Source organism: Pinus tabuliformis, chromosome 7 (assembly GCF_031772625.1).
Source record: "Pinus tabuliformis cultivar Carrire ecotype Pingquan chromosome 7, CPIR1, whole genome shotgun sequence".
NCBI classification, from domain to species: Eukaryota; Viridiplantae; Streptophyta; class Pinopsida; order Pinales; family Pinaceae; genus Pinus; species Pinus tabuliformis.
Window position 1 is genome coordinate 532,091,887 of NC_142293.1, and position 21,519 is coordinate 532,113,405.

The 21,519-nt window shown below is 39.3% G+C and overlaps 1 protein-coding gene across 1 annotated transcript; it reads left to right on the forward strand.

Annotated features, from left to right (window-relative positions):
* The first annotated feature begins 20,843 nt into the window (after positions 1-20,843).
* On the forward strand, positions 20,844-21,302 carry LOC149248394 (uncharacterized). Its single transcript, XM_089449645.1, has one exon. The coding sequence runs from the start codon at positions 20,844-20,846 to the stop codon at positions 21,300-21,302; it is 459 nt and encodes a 152-aa protein (XP_089305771.1).
* Positions 21,303-21,519: the final 217 nt, after the last annotated feature.

Genomic DNA, 21,519 nt, shown 5'->3' on the forward strand with positions numbered 1-21,519 from the left:
GAGGTATTTTATTTTTGGGGTTGGGAAGAAACTATGCAGGTATTTGAGAGGGAGTGGGTCTTCGAGATAGATTTGGAGGAGGTCGATGGTATGTTTGTTCAGATTGTAGTTTAGGACACTGAGGATATTGAGGGAAAGATGGATCACCCCATTGAGGAGGCTGGTGTGGACATGGGAATTGAGGATAATGATGGAAATATTGTGGATATGGATGTAAAGGAGGAATGATAAGTTAATATTGAGGAAAATATGGATCACCCCATTTAGGAGGTTGTTGTTGATATAAATGAAAATAAGGAATGGCATAAGACCCCTGATATGGTTGATAAGGTTAGGGAGGATAAGACCATTGTTGAAATGGGTTGACAGAGTAGAGATACACCATGCCTCATTCTAACTTCTTTACCACATATTCTTCTTCTACTTGAAAAAGTGGATGGTGGGGGATTTGTGGTATTGAAGAAATATTTTTTTGTTTTTATAAGAAAATTTGAATGAGAATGCCAACTCAATGAGAGATGTCTAATTCACTTTTTTTTTTTGTTTTTGCAGAAAATATGAATGCAAAAAAGAAAGAAGAAATCATTCAAATAACAAGAGAGTGATTTCTTTGAAACTTTCCCCAAAAACGACGCCAAAAAGTGATGAGCCCCAGTATTGCAACAATAATGCTGCAACTCCCAAGGCTACTAACTTAAATTATCATCCTAGGGTTCGTACAAACTTAAGAGGGGTTGACGATGTATGTGCAACAAACATCTTCTTCTTAGTCAGACTCTCTTTGGTGCAAGTGAAAGGAGGCAATGCAACAAATTTAAATGAGCAAAGATCTAGGTAAGCCATCAATCCTAAGTTGAAAAAGGTAAATAAAAATAACCAAACCCATTCTACTTTTACTGGAAAGTAAGTGACAAAAAGAAATCTATTCTATTTGCAAAAATGTAAAGCACAATAACAACCAATCAAATCTAATCTATCTTGATGGAAAGGAAATGACATTAAAGGAATTATATTCTATTTTGCAGGAAAAAAAGTCCTTGATTACTTTTGCAAGAAGGAAACCACACTTTGATTAAAGTAAATTGCGGAAAGGAAATCTAGACTAATTGTAGAAGAAAAAATTCAAGAAGCAAGCAAGCATTCAACGAGCTATCACAAGCGTCGTGCTTGTCGCTAGTATTGTCGATCAGTCACACTGAGTATATGTTGTCTTATTTGTTTGATGCATCTTGTCGTCAAGTCATGTTGAGTGTGTGTTTGCAATATAAAGTATGCACAAGTTCACTCACTCACACACTTATCTATCTTTTGAAGTTCTGACGACCGAATCACCCTTCAACAACTGCACCCTCGCTGAGCTGCATTGTGTAGTTTCAGCCCTCAGTGAACATGTACTTCTACCTAGAATTGCATAGAGCTTGAGGCTATCTCCCAAGAAGCCTCCACTATGCAATATGGAATCGATCGAACCGACTATCACCCAAAACAACACAGAAGTTTATCAGCAAGCCATATCAATCTTTGCTGCTCGCAAGAAAATCAACCAACCCTTTAGCTGGTCAACCAGAGAGTTTGACTCAGTAGTGACCCTGGGACTCACTCCCCAAAAAAATTGCGCAAAATTTGTAGAACTTGCTCGCTCCGCTGACTGAAGAAATTGCACTAACATGCCGGAAAAACACCTTGTGTCCGTCCCTATCTCCCTCAAAAAATTGCGTAGTTTTCCCAGCCAGTCACCCAGACAACCGACCTATTGCTCACCCGAAAAACTGCACAATTTTCATGAGCAGTCACCCAACTACCCAACATCTCGCTCAACTCAAAAATTGTGATGGTTGTACATCAAGCCAACCTCCCAACAAATTGCGCAGTTTTCATGAGGAACACTCCTACAGCACGTTATCAGCTCCTTGAAAAAACGCACATTTTTTCTCGGCAAGCCTCTTGCTGCCCACTACCAACTCACTGGAGAAATTGTGCACTTTTTGCTACCAAAACCCTCTACTGCCTGCATTAATTCCCGAAAAAATTTGTGCATATCTTCCTGCCAGCTAAGCCAAATCCCACGGACAGTCACTGCTGATCCAGATTGTCAATCTCAGTCTCCCAGTGACTTCTGCACAATTTTCACTGGCAGTGCCCGGAGCCCGCATCCCATCTTGAAATTTTCCTTGCACAATTTCATAGCCTTGTCCTCTCTTCCGGTCACTTGCATCCATAAGAAAACGACAATGAATCATGCTAGACTAGAAGGTTTATGGATTTGATGTCGTCTTGTCATGAGTGATTGCAGATACAGGTACATCGATAAGACATGACACGACCACGGATGAGATGAACAAGGAGAGCTCATGCGAGGAGATTTTTTTGCGAACGGACGAACATGTGAGGAGATTTTTTCATGAATGGATGAACATGCGAGTTGATTTTTTTGTGAATGAACGATGCATGCAAGGAGATTTTTTTTCGCGAACGGACGAACATGCGAGGAGATTTTTTCACGAAGGAATGAACATGTGAAGCATGCCAAAGTACAAGCAAAGGATCAACGTGCACATGCAACATAAAGTGAACACCAAGACCATCGAGGACTCCGCAAACCTTTCCATGAGGAGGTAAAGCTATGATACACCAAGAACACATCCATCACTCAGCAACACTGCAACTCGACATGGACACCAGCAACAACATGAACATACCAGCATCGTCGTGTCAAGTCATGTCATGATTCATGTCGGCCACATCACTACTGTGGGCCATATTGTTGTAAATCAATTTAATTTAACGTGGAAGTCCAAGATACCCACATGTAATTTGAAGAGTCATGTAAATTTGAAAAGTCATGAAAGTCAAATAGTCATGAGGGAAGTCAAACAGTCACAAGGGCTAGTTTCACCCTTGGCTGTAAATAGCCCTCATTTGTACATGCAAAGGATTTTTCACCTTGGTTCCTCCCACATAGCCTTGAGAGTTTGCAGTATTTTCTTTGAGGAGCATGCAATCGCTCCAACATCCCTCTTATAGGGTTAGTGATGTATGGTGTACCAATGTGTCTTGGAACTTTTGCTTAATTCAGAAGCCTAATAATATGCCAGCATGTTTTCACACATGTATTGTAATTGTTTGTAAGACTAATCTTAGAACACTTGTAATGCATGTTGCTTTAACCTGTGTTAAAACAATTGAACTCTTTCGGTTGTTCTAATACATATGTTTATGAGAATGTTTTGTATAAGTTGTTAACATTATCCTGCCCACGTGGGCTGCCTCACCAGACATCAAGTAGAACCTTTCCCATAAAGTTGTTATAACTACCATTGCAATTGCGCGAACTACTTCGTTAATTGTTGTATGTGCTATCCCTTCTTGTGTGTTTGTGACTGCCGCATCCATGTGGACTACTCCTCTGGAAGCTACGCATGTCCTGTTGTATTGTATGTCTTTGACAGAGTTGGGACTCTTCCCTTTTGACTGGAGACTCACTTCCACCCTCTCTCTCCGTGGTAAAAGAACCTTGACACAAGTAACACTAGCACTCACCAGGCATGCAAACCTCGTTGTTCGAAGACAAAGAAAACCACTCTCATGTGCTGACAAGCAAGAGCTAAGGCAAACATTTAAGGTAATGGCAATCGGGCCATCATACTGGATGGGACTTCGACACCAAACTGTGTGAGGTCTAGTTGGGAATTCATACTGAGGAGATCCCTTGAATGTTGGTGCGTCCAACACCGTCAACATTTCTGGCGCTAGACGGAGTGCCGCTAGTTGTTTATGGTTGAATGTCCTCTCACCCTCGCTTCATCAACCATCTAGTCAAGGCAGTAACTTGCACTCCCTCTCACCTACGCGCGACTCTGAAGTTGGTTACTCCTCACCTCCCATAAGTGAACATTAAATTTTGTATCAACATCTTCACTTCGTCTGTCCCACACCCGTTAGTTCGTGAATGCAGTCAAATTGATCCTAGGAATACAACACCTTCCATACACATTAAGAAAGCCAAAAGCCACTCCCACATGGGTTATTGTATCATCAGTGGAAGAAGAAGTTCTTGCCACACTTGAAGGTTCGATAGAATCTGTTGAGAACGAAAAGGAACCTATGGCCTTCCAACAAGGAGGACAAGACACCCTCGTGATCTTGGGCTTAGATTCCGGTATAGGAGGCGGAGGGGAAGGTAGCGAAGGAAGCAAAGGTGGAGACAAGCCAACATATTCAGAGCCGAAACCGTCAGACTTTGAAGAAGAGGAGGAGGATGAAGAAGAAGACATAGCTAGAAAAAACTTGGAATGGATCACTGAGAGATCATTGGCTCTCCCGGGTGATTTACACAAGATGCCAAAGCAGTTGAAGAGAATGCTCACAAAGTTTGACCCTGATAGTATAGTGAAGGCAGAAGATCACTTGGACAACTTCTACCTACAGCTACAGACACTTGAGGTATGGTACGACAATGTTGCGTGTAGACTGTTCTCATGTACTTTGGATGGTCATGCAATAGTATGGTATCAAAACCTTCCTGCCAACTCCATCCATAACCGGGGTACGTTCAAACACATGTTTTTGGAAAATTTTGCTGATGACAAGACCCCAACCATGTTGCTCAGATAATTGGGAAGCTTGAAGATGGAGGGAAAAGAAAAGGTAAAATATTTCAATCAGAGGTTTCTACACATTTTGAACAAGTTTGCAGTGGACACGAAGCCTCATGACTCCATCACTATCGACTACTACACGTCCACACTGCGAACCAACATTGTGCGGTTTGTCAAGCGATCTGCGAAACCAACATTGTTAGAAAACTATGAAGAGGAAATAACTGTAGAGAATGACTTGCACACCATTGGAGTCATCAAGGATGATGAACCAATGAAGGACTCTAGAGATGCGAGCAGGAAGCCCCAGGTTGTAGCAAGCAAGGGCAAAGACAAGGAAACAAGTGATATCGAAACCATTACTCGCCTTTTCAAGAACTTGACAACAGAAGTTTTTGAGATAAAACAACAAACAATCAACACATCTGCAAGCAGGTGGTTAGCTAGAAAACAATAAGGAAGCATGTAATCAGGTAAGAATCACTTCTCGGCTAAAACTATGCAGAGCTCCAGCTGAGTGTTCCAGTTAGAACGGTGCACAAACGATGAATTTTTCTCATTCCATGAAGACGATCATCTGGATGGGTCTTGTTCGGATTAGAAATGAGTTGTAGGCTCAGTATGCAACCGCACACTAAACCTAGTGAGAAGTACGGAGGGCCATCCGGAAGACATAAACGATGACGAAGATGCTGCAACTAATGAGACATCAAGAGTTGGGTAGGTGATCAACATGTATCAGTGCTCGCAAGAAACACAGAAGACAAACACCGAGAAGCAGCCCCACAATAAAAATGATCGATACAATATCAAAAGTCAAGTAGATCCCCATACAATTGGGGAAATGTGAGAAAAGCTGAAATTGCTGATGAGGAAGGTTGATCCACCAGCCATCCCAAAACAGAAAACACAAAGCAATCACGGGAAGACAACAATGGACAAGAGTGTGTCCATGAGTAACAAACTGAAGAACACTCCGCCGAACAACATGAACACTAACCTAACCCCAAACATCTCGGTGAGTCTACTCGCCCTTGATTACAACATTCTGGAAGATATGAATAAAAATCGTACAAACATCAGTTTATTTGAGTTGGATAAGATTCAAGGTTAGCGGGACATCTTACTGCGTGCACTGGGGCAAACATATATGGACAACACATCCTATACCAGCAAGGGAGCAATCACATCTCTCGGGTCACTCATAACTATGCTAAACACACTTTGGATGGAAGAAGAAAACTTTGTTTGCCCTCCATTCCTACTATCATTTGAAATCTTCAATTACATTGTTCACAATTGTTTGGTTGATTCTGTCGCGTTAGCGAATGTCATGCCACTCTCCATCGCTAAGAATATCAATAGGCAATGGAGCAAGACATCCACACAGATGATCCAACTTGATTGGACGTGTGTACCAGCCATTGGTGAACTTCAGGATGTAATCATCCGACTATCTCATGATGGCCAAGTTCACTAGTGCATAACAATTCTTGTTGTCGACATACCAGAAGCATATAGATTACTACTTAGCAAAGACTGGTCTAGCAAGCTGAAAGGATACTTTTCTACAGTCTAGTCACACTTGTGGCTTCTGTACAATGGAAAAAGCAATCAAATCCGGGTGTTACCCAAGAGATACATGAGGCACAATGTCACTCCCATCTATGGTGAGAACAAACTGTTGGCCTTCGGAGAGCTCATGTTCGGCAACTACCTCTTGGAAACAACGTTGGATGTTATCTCATGGAGCCAGATCCCACCCCACCAGACATGTAGTTGGGTCTCCTTCCTTGCCCAACTGATGGAAATGAAACCTATACATCACATTGTGACATTAGTAGCAATAGCAATACCAATAGTAGTAGTACAAACGCATCGAATGGTCCGTGTACAGATGAGTTGTGGACCATGTAATTTGACGGATCAAAGACAAAGGATGTCTCTAGAGCTTGGTGTGTCTTGATTGACCCAAAGCATAGGAATCATGTGATCTCGAGTCGCTTGGATTTCGAGTACACAAACAACATCACTGAATACGAAGCACTTGTGTTGGGCTTACAAAAGGCCATTAGCCTTGACGTTGTCATGCTCAAAGTGGTAGGTGATGTAGAAATCATGATACAGCATGTATGTAACGCCATACACTATTATCACCTCATCTAAAAAGTTACCAGCAAGAGGTATGGTGACTAATATCTAACTTCCAAGAATTCAATATCATTGTTGTGCCAAGAACGCATATTGTAGCTGTCGATACCTTAGAAAACGTAGCTGCTAGCATGTCACCACTTAGGCATAGATTTACTGTTGAAAATTTGTATAAGTCTTCTATCACTGATAACATAACTAATCTACACACTTTTGGTGATGATCAACAGATATTTCACTTCAGAGACAACGCTAAGGTCTTCAAGGACACAACAACTGATGAGGATGAGCATGAGCAGTCCTTGCACGCTATAGTTGATGGCGAGAAAGGCAACCTCATACCCAAGGATGTAGTTTATTTCAACAGGATCTGTGACTTGCAGAACTACTTTCAAGGGGCAAGAAAAAACAAAACCCATAGTTCCACCATGAGGAATGAACAGATCAACCTGGGAACAAATCACGATATGAAGTTTGTCAATCTCGATATGCGTTGCACACCATAGGAGCAGCAAGTTTTTGTTCGCTTGTTCAAACAATACCGAGATGTGTTCACATGGGCATATGATGACCTGACTACATGTGACATGCGTATAATGCAACACAGGATTCCAGTCAAAGAAGGAGTTAAGCAATTGCAGCAAAAACTGGGTAAAATACATCTGACGCTTGAACCTATTTTACAGAAAGAACTGACTAAGTTGTTGGATTCTTAGATCAGTTACAAAGTTCATTATGTTACATGGGTTTCTAATTTAATTTATGTACGTATGAAATCTGGGGAAATCCACTTATGCATTGATTTCTGAGACTTGAACTGATCTCGGAACAAAAACAACTACCCCGTGCCATCATCAGAACCTATGTTACACATAGTATCTGAAACATGAATGTTTTCTTCACCTAATGGTATTGCGAGATACCACCAGGTTCCGATAGTAGAACCTAATAGTCTAATATTTGTTTAGGAGAAGCTTGGCTCTCACACGTAACGTTTACAATCACTTGGTGGGAGGATTGGTAACCTTCCCATCAATGGCCAAGATATCAAACTATGTTTTTAGTAGGCCGAGCCAAGCCCCGTGCCATGTACATAATTTGTTTGCTGCTTATTGTTTTGTTTGCTTTGCTTACTATTTTTGTTTCGTTTTGTTTTGTTTGTTTAGTGTACTGCTATTTTTAGCTTTATAAATAAGTGTTGCGCTCTATTGAGTTCTGGATTTTGAATGAGCATGTGGTTGAGATCTAAAGAGTCTTGTGACACTACATCACTTGGCCAGTCCTGTTTCTGTCTTCTCTGTGCTTGGTTATAACCTTCAATCAATGAAGTCTTGATGGAAAATATGAACCATTTGCAAGGGAACATTGGGTCCAACCATGAACCTGTGTCCACACTGGGAAACCCCATGCTTGTGCTCATCCTTCTGCTATGTGTGTTCAAGCTCATCCAACTAATAGAAACAGAGAAGGGGAAATCTAAACGAGAAAACCTATGTTAGAGGTCTCACATGCTTCTCTAAAGGAACAAGCTCTTCTTCACTCAATAAGTTGTGATCCCTCTTCTGCCCCAAAAATAAATAAGTGCCTATGCACAATCCTCTTTAAAAAATACAAAGGAAAAAGAAGACAAAGGCTTCTTGCATAGAGAGGTGAAGCATGAAACTCCACTAGGGTACTGACCAGGCTCGTTGGAAGTGGAACAATGCATTTGTTCCTGCATGACTCCGTTGGGGCACTGCCCATGCCTACTGGCAGCGGAGCAACACCAAAGATGAAAACATATACTCTGAATTTTTTTTAACTTGCGAGCCAAACTACTCTTCCTGATTTCCAAACACTGTGATCAAGCTGAAACATTTTGTTGTGTTTGATTAAGGTGGCAAAAGGTGAACCATGTCTATCCATGGGGTAAGTGGGGAAGCTGAGGTAACCCACACGACGATTCAATAATCCCTGAAAGACCAAGGCCCTGTGCTATCAGTGAACCAAAACAGAGAAGCTAGAATTCAACTAGTGTGTCGCCAAGTGTTGTAGCAGCTGCAACACCCTCCAAAATCTTGGTCTGCATCAAATTTAAGAGCCTCCCTTGGGTTTTCCTCGATGTTTGCAAGCACTTGGGCTCCCCCTGTGATCTCAGTTGAGTCTTTGCACCCTCGTCGCTTGATCATTCAACGAACATCTTTTTCATGTTGGTCACAATGTCACGCTTGTAGCCATGTTCTGGTCATGCACAAGGTGCCTGCTTCGTGTGTATAAGCTGTATTCACTTTGTAAACATTCATCGCACTCAAACATGAAGTTGTATGCATTGTCGCGCAAGTGTCATCATGGTCATTCAACGATCTATCATAAGCGTCATGCTTGTCGCTAGTACCATCGGTCAGTTACACTAAGTATATGTTATCTTGATGGTTTGAGGTGTCTTATTGTCAAGTCATGTTGAGTGTGTGTTCGCAAGATCAAGTATTCACAAGCTCACTCACTCACACAGTTAGCCATTTTATTGAAGTTCTGACGATTAGATCACCCTCCATCAACCGGACCCTTGCTGAACTGCATTGTGCACTTTCAGCCCTTAGTGAACATGTAGTGCTACTCATAATTGCGCAGATCTTAAGGTTGTCTCCCAGGCAGCCTGCACTGCGTAATCCTGGAATCAACCGAACCGACTGTCACCGAGAATAATGCAGAAGCTTCTCAGCAAGCCATCTCAATCTACACTACTCGCAAGTGAATCAACCAACCCTCCAGTTTGTCAACCAAAGAGTTTGACCAACCAGTGACCCCGAGACTCACTCACCCAAAAAATTGCGCAAAAGCTATAGACCTTGCCCGCTTCGCTAACTGAAGATATTGCACTAACATGTCAGACAGACACCCTGTTTTCTTACCTATCTCCCTAAAAAAATTGCACAGTTGTTCCAGCTAGTCACTTAGACAACCGACCTGCTGCTCACTCAGAAAACTATGCAGTTTTCATGAGCAATCACCCAACTGCCCAACATCCTGCTCAACTTAGAACTTGTGATGGGATGTCTAAAAGGCCAACCTACCAGAAATTGCGCAATTTTCTCCAGAAACCTCTTGCAGCCCACTGTAATCTCCTTGAAAAAAATGCGCATTTTTTCCCACCAAGCCTCTTTTAGCCCGTTGCCAGCTCCCTGGAGGAATTGTGCAGTTTTTTCTACCAAGCCCCTTTGTTGCCTACACTACTTCCCTCAAAAAATTGCGTAGATCTGCTTGCCAACTGATCCAGATCCTGTAGATAGTCACTTCTCATCCAAATTGTCCATCTCAGTCTCCTAGTGACTTCTGTGCAATTTTCACCGGTAGTACCCAGAGCCCGCATCTCAACTTGAGATCTGCCTAGCGTAGTTTCATAGCCTTGTCCTCTCTCCGGGTCACCTGCATCCATAAGAAAATGACAACGCATCATGGTAGACTAGGAGGTTTATGGATTTGATGCCATCTCGTCATGAGTGATTGCAAATAAAGGTACATGGATAAGACATGATGTGACAATAGACTGGATGAATTAGGAGAGCACATGCGAGGAGATTTTTTTGCGAATGGACGAACATGCGAGGAGATTTTTTTGTGCATAGATGAACATGCAAGGAGATTTTTTTGCCAATGGATGATGCATGTGAGGAGATTTTTTTTTGCGAATGGAAAAACATGTGAAGAGATTTTTTCGCGAATGGACGAACATGTGAAACATGCCAAAGTACAAGCAAAGGAGTGACATGCACATGCAACATCAAGTGAACACCAAGACCATCGAAGACTACGCACACCTTGCTATGTGGAGGTTAAGATATGATAAACCAAGAGTACATCAATCACTCAGTAGCACTGTAGCTCGACATGGACACCACCAACAACATGAACATACTAGCACTGTCGTGTCGAGTCGTGTCATGAGTCATGTTGGCCACATATCTACTGTGGGCATACTGTTGCAAATCAATGTAATGTAACGTGGAAGTCCAAGAGACCCACATGTAATATGAAGAGTCATGTAAAGTTGAAAAGTCATGAAAATCTAAGAGTCATGAGGGAAGTTGAACAGTCACAAGAAACAATTTCACCCTTGGCTATAAATACCCCTCATTTGTACATGCAAAAGACTTTTCATCTTGACTCCTCCCACATAGCCTTGAGAGTCTATAGACTTTTCTTTGAGGAGCGAGCAGTGGCTCCGACACCCCTCTTACGGGGTTAGTGATGTATGGTGTACCAATGTGTCTTCGAACATTCACTTAATTCAGAAGCCTGAGGCCAACACGTTTTCACACATGTATTATAATTGTTTGTAAGACTAATCTTGGAACACTTGTAATGCATGTTGCTTTAACATGTGTTAAAACAATTGAACTCTTTCAGTTTTTTGGATACATATGTTTATGAAAACGTGTTGTATAAGTTGTTAACGTCGTCCTGGCCGCATGGGCTGCCTCACAAGACATTAGACAGAACCTTTCCCATAAACTTGTTATAACGTTCGTCGCACTCGCGCGGACTACTCCGTTGAGTGTTGTACGTGCTATCCCTTCTTGTGTGTTTGTGACTGCCGCATCCGTGTGGAGTACTTCTTCGGAAGTTGCACATGTCCTATCGTGTTGTGTGTCTCTAATAGAGTTAGGACTCTTCCCTTTTGACTGAAGACTCATTTCCACCCTCTCTCTCCACAGTGAAAGAACCTTGATACAAGTAACACTAGCGCTCCCTAGGCACACAAACTTCGTTGTTCGAAGACAAAGCAAACCACTCTCATGTGCTGGCAACCAAGAGCTAAGGCAAACATTTAAGATAATGGAAATTGGGCAATCATACTAGATGGGACTCCTACACCAAACGGTGTGAGGTCTAGATGGGACTTCATACCAGGGAGATCCCCTGAATGTTGGCAGGTCCAACATTGTCAACACCATGCCAAGGGATAGTGTGGCTAGGCTGGGTATGATTCCTAGGTGATATTGTGGCTTAGATACCCCTAGTTCGTGTTACTCAAACCACAAATTAATCATATCAATAATCTTATAACTCAAAAAAAACAAAAAAACATTTTTAAATTATATTTATATATATATATATATATATATATATTAAATTTTAATTTATATATATTATTTTATTTTATTTTATTTTCTCTCATTTATTTATATTTTTTAAATATGTATTCCTTTTTTATTATATATATATATATATATATATATATATATATATAAAATTTAAACTTTATTCATTATTTACATAAAACTTCATACTTGTTTTAGAGTTCTAAATTATTTTTTTATTGCTTTAGAATATTGATTTTCTATTATTGTTATTATTAAAATTGGTTTGGAAAGTTATTTTTTTAATGTATTTTAAATTAAAATATTGGCAACTCTGTTTTTTTATATGAGTTTAGGTACAATAATCAAAATTTTATCTGTCATCATTAAAACAAATATTTGAATTTTAATATTAAAAGGGATCAAGTGTATTACTACAATATTACTTATAATTTAAATTTGAAAAATATAATTTTATTTTGGTAAAACTACTTTTTGATTTAGCTATTAATGATACATAATTTTATTGGAAAATATTATAATATTTTTAATATTTAAATATAATTTAAATTTGAAAAATATAATTTTATTTTGATAAAACCACTTTTTGATGGTACATCATTTTATTTGAAAATATTATATTATTTTTAATATCTTTAAATATAAATGAAATTAAATTCATTTTCATATGTATTTTAATGCAATAAAATAATATAAAAAAATTAAAATATATGATTAATAAATATACAAAATTAATAAAATGTATAATAACAAATAGCAGATATTAAACATTATGTATTAAGCTAATAATCAACTTATTACTTTTATATCTTGTCCATTGAATCAACGTAGTGAATGAATAGTTGGCTTAAAGCATACTGCTATCGTAATTGATGATTAATAAGAATAAAGTATAAAGCAAGCTAGGTTAAAGGAGGAAAAAAAAAAAATCAAAATGAATATTAATATAATAAAAGAATTAAACTCAAACTCTCGTTGGAAAAATATAATCCAAAAAATATGTGGATGGAATTAATTGAAAAACTTCACATAAAAGACAATTCTTCAAATATTAGTATAGTAATTTGAATAATACATTAATTTGAATAGTACATATCATCAATAAAAGATAATAAAAAAAAATTAGATTAATTAAAAAAAATTGAAATGGAGAATAATATACCAATATCATATAGAATTTTGAATATGGTAAATTTAAATTTTATAATAAATTTAATTAATTAATTGTGTTCAAATATTTTATGGGTTTTGTCATGATATTTGAGAAATTTTAAATAATTTAATTTATATAAATACAAATATAAATTATTTATCATTTTAATTTTATTAGATATTATTTTTGGGATTTAATTGCGTTAAGTAAGTCACTCATTTTTTACTATTTCCATGAGAGGTAGTTATCACTAACTAATTTCTCATGATTGTGGGGTAGTAAGCTAAGTGGGCTTGATTGTGGGAAAAACTCCATAGTTAAGCGTGTTTGAGCCTGAGGCGATCTGGGATAACTGACCTCCCGGAAAATGATGCAAGCCCCGGAAGTGATGACTGACCCTATGTGATTCATTTCACTAGTTTCAATCCCACTTCTTCAATGTAGACTATTCAAAAATAATAAGAAATTAGTCAATTACAACTACCTCTCATGGAAATAGTCATAGATGAATGACTACCAGAAATAATATCTAATATAATGCACTGCGAAAAACCCCTAATACTTAAATTTTAATTTTAATATCTAATTAATGATTTATATTTCTAATTACTTGGAAGGTGTTTTTCTATGTTCTCTATATGCAAACACTGTTCACTTCGACGAATCAAAGACCTTAAATTTTGTCCTCCTCCATCCAATGGTGTTTGACCATGTGGTAGGTTTTTACACGGTGCACTGAACCAGCTCGATGGTCTCCCTCGCCCTCGCCCTCGCCCGCTCTGAAAAAGCATCAGACAGCTCAGGTTCTCTGGTGTTCACGATTCAAATGACCTGCACAGAGATATCCTCTGCAACGATTTATCCTATGGAAGCCATGAACGAGGCTAGGAAGGAAGAAAGGTGCAAGAGCATTCCTTATCCCCCTCAAGGCGCACTAGGTTGTTGTCGCCACTGCTGATGAGGATTTTCCACCAGGAAGAGGAGCCCTATATTGAAAATGAGATAAGCTCCAACAGATTACAGAAAAGCACACATAAAAAACCAGACACAAAATATTGGTGGAAAAAGGCTGAAGCCTCATGCTTCTCTCTCACTCTCATACATACCAAAATAATTGAATATAGTGTTACAAATAAATAGATGAGAGATAGTGTTCTCAAGATAGTGCGTGCTATCTTAGACACTTTTGGTTCAGATAATTTCTCCTTTGGTTGAGATAATTTCTCACCAGACACACACCAATATAGGAGTTACCTAAACTAACTCCTATCTTAGAGGAACAACCCAAGAGTTAGGCACAAATTCCTAACTTGGAATATTTAATTAATTAATTTATTTTTGGATTTATTATTGTTTTATGAGAGAGGCTAACATTCCCCCCTTCAATGATAAATCCAAAATAAGAACGAGGAACCATCTTCCAAGTTCTCATGTTGATCCTCAAAAACATTGCCTGAAAAAACTGCCAAATCTGGATGCTGAAGAAACTGCAATATGAAGAGACTGAGTCAGCTGCATGACTGATTCATCTCGGAAGGACGCTTGACAACTCCATCATGTGCCAAGCCACAAAAGGATCCAACTCTCCTTTGCTTGAAAACAGCATCCAGTGTCCACTGACACAATGCCCACTGGCGTATTTGCTGATGATGATCGCCCATTGGCTGAAGATGTCGAAAAACAACTCAATGTTGCTTTTGCTATGATGAAAGCTGCTCACTGCTGCTTTGGCTGTCGATCGCCCACTGGCGAATTTGCTGATGCTCACTGCTGATGACAAATGCCCACTGGCTGCTTCGCTGATGTTGTCGAGACTTTCAGTCTGACAACCACTTGTCAATTTCATTGACATTTTCCCCCCTTTATCGGCTGAAAGGAGAGACAATATTCTCCTCGACTAGTTCTCTCGACGTTTGGAATGGATTAGGCGCTTGAAATGTTGAGTCATCAACAAAGAGGCATCAAAAGAATCGTTTGTGAGATCCACAACATGGTGAATGAGGTCAATCCACAAATTATTAAATATTCTGATGACATTATGACTTCATGCTCACTTGCCTTACTTGATGACTTCACACTCACTTGAATGAATAGCTACGCTCGCTTGATGTCGATCTCAACTTGCTTGATTGGTGTTAGAGTGGAACTTGCTTGGTTGCTTTGATGATCTTCACTCTGGCTCGCTTGAAAGTTTGAACTTTGTACTATTTTGACGCAAATTGCTTGAATGAATACTCACGCTCGCTTGCAGGAGATGTGAACTTGTTGTTTGTTTCATTTGGAGTTAAAACTCATGGACTCACTTGATTGTGCTTTAAGTAAGGGTGTCGAACACTGTCGAAAATGCACCCAATGACTCACTACAATGAATTCAATTTGACTCAATTCAAGACTTGGGTGTCGGCTTCAACCGAGAATGCACCCTTTCAATTCAATGCAATTTGAGTTTGATTACAAGTTCAATAATGTTGATGTAGATTGTGCTCTGAAACATTGAAGTTTACAGATTCATTAACTTGATTGTAGTGATGTAGACATTGCTTTGAAATGCTGGAGTCTGCAGATTCATGAACTTGATTGTATTGAGTGAATTTGATTGTTGAGGTAGAATACCGATGTTGAAAACTTTGATTATTTGTTGTAGTGATGCAAATGCATGTGTTGAGCTTAATTATCCTTCCTTGCAGCTATTTTGTTACAAGTGTTGTGCTTGCTTGTATTGAACTTTATGTGTGTTAAATGAGATCATTTATGTGTCAAAACTAGACACAAATAAAAATGCAACAACATGAAGCATACACCATCATCAACACACTCTTCGTGTACCTAAGATCCCCTTATTCAATTTCGGGCGGATCTAGGACACAATCACCACAAAAAATATGATATCTTTATTAATCACTGAGTACATCTGAAGCAATGATAATGCCAAGCTGACAACCCTTTGAAACAACTCGCCTTCAAAATCTGAATGGATAGTGACACGATCCCTCTCAAAGTAAAACAATACTTTGAGTTACAACAAATTTCCCTTATCACTCCAAATACAAAATCACTTCTTACTTCAAAAATACAAAATATACTCCTTACCTCTTCAAAATTACAAAACACTTATCACTCCAAAATATTACAAAACAAAATTCACCTTATCGCTCCATAAAATCACTTCAAGTCTCTCCAAATTCAACTTATCACTCCAAATGACAACAAATTATCTATAAAAAAGCATACTACCTCTTCACTAAAAAATGCACCTTCTCATATTACTTTTAACTCCCTAGCAATAGCTCTCACACTGTTCTACAAAGCTAGCAACATTTGTTGCAACAATGCCCTCCTTATTTTAGCCATTCTTTGAAGAATCGTTTAAAATGTAACTTGATGGCAAGGTCCGCAGAAACTGTAAACACGCACATGAATGAGAACCAAATATATTATTGCCCAGCGCCAATTAATAGGAAAGGGAATTGATGGATGGATGAATTAGCGTGTCCCCACTTAAACAACAGGTTTCAGGTCTCAACAAGCGGGTGTGACACCAAGCAATCTCAATCTCACCCTCCCTCAAATTCTAGTCAGTGAACAAAGGGCGATGGAGATGAATGCGATGAGGAAGACAATTCTTTCCGTGTGGATGAAGACTTCAGCTACCATTCGAAACCTCAGATCTTCCATTCCTATGAGTTGTTCCACCATCATTTCCATCAACTATAGACATTCCTACTGTATCTTTTGGTTGTCCGAAAACACCATTTGACATGGAAAACATTGAATCTACAGGTTTCACTCTACCAAGACTGAGCTTGCTAAACTGTAACTGCTGCAAATCAAGATCCAAAGAAATTGGGAGCTGATGCATATGACTTGGTTGTAACGAAGAATGTTGTTGTTGGTACAAATGTTTCAATCTTTGTGCCTCCTTTATCAACAATTCATGTTCAACATCTTTGATTAAATTTTCCTGAGCAAGACCAGTTATACGCTGCTTGAGAGCCTGATTCTCTAAAGTCAAAATAAGGCGTTGCTGATTCAAGAAAGCCAACTCGGCTGACACTTCTGACTCTTCGGCCTACAAAGCACTGACATTTCTTTCAAGTTCAGAAATGTACTGAAGTTTCCGAACTCGAGAACGCTGAGCAAAGTGCTGCTTTGTTCGCTTTTGATCCACATCAGGATCATCTTGTTTGAAATGTGAGGTGTCCTTCCCTTTTAAACTCAACAAGCCACTGTTTATAGCAAGAGCTATGCCTTCTTTGTCTCCACAGCATGAGAGTGGCTGGCAGTAGCTTGGCAGGCAGTTCAATCAGGAACATAAACAAAAATTGGATTATCTGTTTGCAGTGTACTCAACCGTATTTTGACAATGACACAATGTCCATCGGTAATGAAGAGAAACTATCCCCACTTTCTTCTTGACAAGGGACTATTTTATTTGGCTGATTGCTTCATGCTTGGAAGATGTGAACCATCCACGGAGCCTTACCTAGAGATTTGGTGATGTAGGAATAATTGTTGGATGTCTTCTGATTACTGCCAACTGAATCCTGTGCGACTGACTGCTGCCATATTTCAAATATCACATTGTCTGCCAAGCAAATCAACTTGCAGATCTCATGTGCGCAAATCAATGAGGGCAATCAACCATACCTTCAACCATCTTTGTTTCAAGCACTGTAAAATAGAACAGAGAAGAACAGAGAGAGTGATACAATAACCACTTCTCTACAGCAATGGTTATATGCTTTAGAGTAGCAGGTGGGCTTTGGAGTCAGGAAATGCGCCTGCGTACAAGTATTTTGTGTGTGTGGCCCTTTATGTTACAGACAAAACGAACTTTGAGTTCCTATAACGGGATTGTTATCTGTAAAGTAAGGGTATGGCCATGATAACCACACCACTCATAAAAGCTTTGAGGCTAATCAACAGCCACAACCACTTGACCGATGGGAAAAGAAAAGGAACAAAACGCGTTTAGCTTCAGTGGGTGCAGTGAATGAAAGTATCTGGACTGCTACAAAATCATGTGACAGGAGCAATCCATTCTCCAAGATCAAAAGCTCACAAGCTAACCAATTCTCTCAACCTTGCTCTGATACCACATATTGAAAATGAAATTAACTCAAACAAATTACAGAAAAACACACATAAAAAACCAGACACAAAATATTGGCGGAAAAAGGCCGAAGCCTCATGCTTCTCTCTCACTCTCATACATACCAAAATAATTGAATATAGTGTTACAAATAAATAGATGAGAGATAGTGTTCTCAAGATAGTGCGTGCTATCTTAGACACTTTTGGTTGAGATAATTTCTCCTTTGGTTGAGATAATTTCTCACTAGACACACACCAATATAGGAGTTACCTAAACTAACTCCTATCTTAGAGGAACAACCCAAGAGTTAGGCACAAATTCCTAACTTGGAATATTTAATTAATTTATTTATTTTTGGATTTATTATTGTTTTATGAGAGAGGCTAACACCCTAGGAATCGGATGTCAAGGAGTTTTTCTCATCACATCTGGAAATGTGCATTCCTGCTTGTCACAAGGAGGTCAAGGGTTCGGTTCCAGTGAGGGATAGGCTCTTGGTTCTTCTGGGTCCGTCTATTTTCCCTACAAAGAAATCCGAGAAGCATGGGAGTGTTGAGAAATATAAGCAATTGAGACCCCACTAAGAAAAGTTCAAATTCAGGGAAAAGGCACCAGGAGGATTCAAACAGTTGAAATGTCAAATCAAGTTCAAGTAAGATGCAGGAGGATCGAAGAATTTTACTGCGAATCCTTAATCTAGGGGGAGTTTTACCAAGTCTGGTAGGAAGATGTTTCACCTCACGAGCTCCATTATACTGCCAATAGACCACAATTTAATGAGCTAAAGTAAAATACATTTCCCCCCTTATAGACAGGGTCTGCCTGGGTGTTTGGGCTTCACTTCTAAAGGTTATACTACCATGAGTGGATCGACTAGTAGGTTGAACACTATTTCTTGATCAATTCTACCCAAAATGTGGAATTGGAGCAGGGCACAATGCCCATGCTCATGCCCAATAATGAATGGTTTGTGCCTATTTTCTTTTGTAATTTAGAGATTGAAAAATTGATTCTAAGATTTTTTATGTTTTCATAAATGCAAGCCATTTGATGCCAGTGGATTTTTACTTCTTGAAAATCTAGAAATTAGGCCACATTGAAGAAGCCTAAATTCAAACTGCAATAGTCATATCAGATGCTACTACTAGACAAACAATGTGTGGAGCTAGTTAGAATTAGGACTAATAAAGATCCTGCTACTAGAACTGTGGGGAATGCGTAAAAAATTATCATTTTTAAGCAATTCAGAGGTATTGATGTGTAGTATGTTGAAAGGTGGGTGGGAATTACGCATGACCGGGTCATACCAAACCATGAAAATCAGGGGAAATGCATCGAATATTTTACTGTGGTATCCATCAAAGTTGTAGCTCTCTGGAAGAATAAGCTCAAGTCCATAACTTATACTATATTTTTCTCAAATTTCATCTTATCCTCTGTCTCTTCCTCTATTACAGGCCAGCAAAATGGTAGAATCTATTCAAACCATTGATGTAATCATCCCAAATTTTCCTTTTCTAACGAAGGTGTCAACGAGCTTTCTCTTCATGGTTTGGTCTATTTTAGCCCTTCGAATAGATATTTCTCTTCTTTAGGATCATTCACAATCTTGAGGCAATCTCACAACCTAGCAATATTGGTAGAAAGTTGAAAATAATTAATATTATTTTGTATTAATGGAGAAATGGTTACACAAGTTGTAATGTATCTCCTTAATTTAGGATTTGTTCCTAGAGTTTAGGAGTTTGGTTGCATCTTCCTAATGTACTTAATGGTGTAATTCCTCATTTGATGGATGTAGAGTGTACGGAGAGAGTTCTCTTTGTTTGAGTGTAATCTCCAGGTGTAGTACTCACCTATGAGCTGCAACTCCTACTTTTTCAATTCAAGTCTGATTCTTATCTTGGTATCAGAGAACAGAGTAGGGATAGCCTCAATTTTTTTTTTTTTTTAGGATGCATCATTGATTACAGAACTGTAGTGGCGGTGGAGTGTACAGAAGCATTCGTAGAATCAGGTGGACTGCAGTAACACTTGAAGCACAGGTCTCAAATCACTGATCATCTCTGAGCGAAAGAAAGTGTTGGCGCGGTTTCATCGCTAACAGTCGCGCCATTTGGCACGATTTTGAGAGAGATAGTCGTGCCAGTGCGCTAGAAAGTGCTATTGGCGCAAAAAATCAAGCCTTAATTGCGCCAATTTCGTAAGACACATCGATTTTGTTTCGGTGCGGGTATTTCACCGTCGAGAAGTGCCAACCTCTTTCTCTTTGGAAAATCTGCAATTTTTTGCAGATCGACCTTGCTTGGTTGTGGCACTTTGAAATTTCAGATTTGCTCGGTGGCAGCAGATCGGATTTTCCTGGTGGTGGCGCATTGGAGTTCCTGATCTACTCGGTGGCAGCAGATCGGATTTCCCCGTTGGTGGTGCATTGGAGTTCTTGATCTACTCGGTGGCAGTAGATCGGATTTGCTCGGTGGTGGTGCATTGGAGTTCCAGATCTGTTTGGTGGCAGCAGATCAGACTTGCCTGATGGTGGCTCATTGAAGATACAATTTTTTTTTTGTCTCAGCAAAATAGAGGTTCGGATCTGGTATGTGGTGATTTTTTTTTTTTTTAGTGTGTCCTGAAAGTGTACACTTGGATAGACTTATTCATCAGAGGATCATAAATTTTATCAATCCAATATGAATAACAGTATAGAATTGTATCTCCATGAGTCTGGCAAACTCGATGGATCGAATTTTTCCAACTGGAAATTCAAGATGCAGACTTTACTTGAAAGTGAAAATGCTTGGTCGATCGTTATAGGAAATGAGCAGAGATCAGGATCAGCCCCACAAGAACAAGATTGGGATAAAAGGGAGACAAAAGCAAAGGTCATATTGGAGATGTCTGTCAAGGACAATGTTATCCCACATATTAGAGACTATAAATCGGCCAATGACATTTGGACGACGATCAAAAACCTATACCAGACGCAGAATACAAACTGTGTCTTGTCACTCAAAGGCAAGCTGTTTGCATTGAAGATGGAGGAGAATGAGTTCGCTACTGGATTCATTGCTAGAGTCAAAGACATAAAGGATAGATTGGGAGATATCGGAGAGAAATTTTTCGATTCAGATCTGGTCACGATCACGTTGAACGGAATGACTGATGAATACCAGATGTTTATCACAGGGCTGTTAGCAAGGGAGAAACCCCTGCTTTTGAAGAACTGACAGGGATTTTGATACAGGAAGAAGAGCGACGACAAAATTTGAAATCACAGAGCAATGACCTTGCTCTGATGGCAAAAAGGAGACAATATAGAGGGAAGCAGCATCAGCAACCGTAGCAACATCAGCAGAAAGGAGCCAACACATTTCAGAAGAGACCGTTTAAAGGTATGTCTGCTAATGATGTTCCTAGCAAAAAATGTTTTTACTGTGGAAAACC

What these genes read in the sequence shown, in the direction of transcription:
- LOC149248394 (XM_089449645.1), top strand. Translation starts at nt 20,844, where the DNA reads ATGCAGACTTTACTTGAAAGTGAAAATGCTTGGTCGATCGTTATAGGA.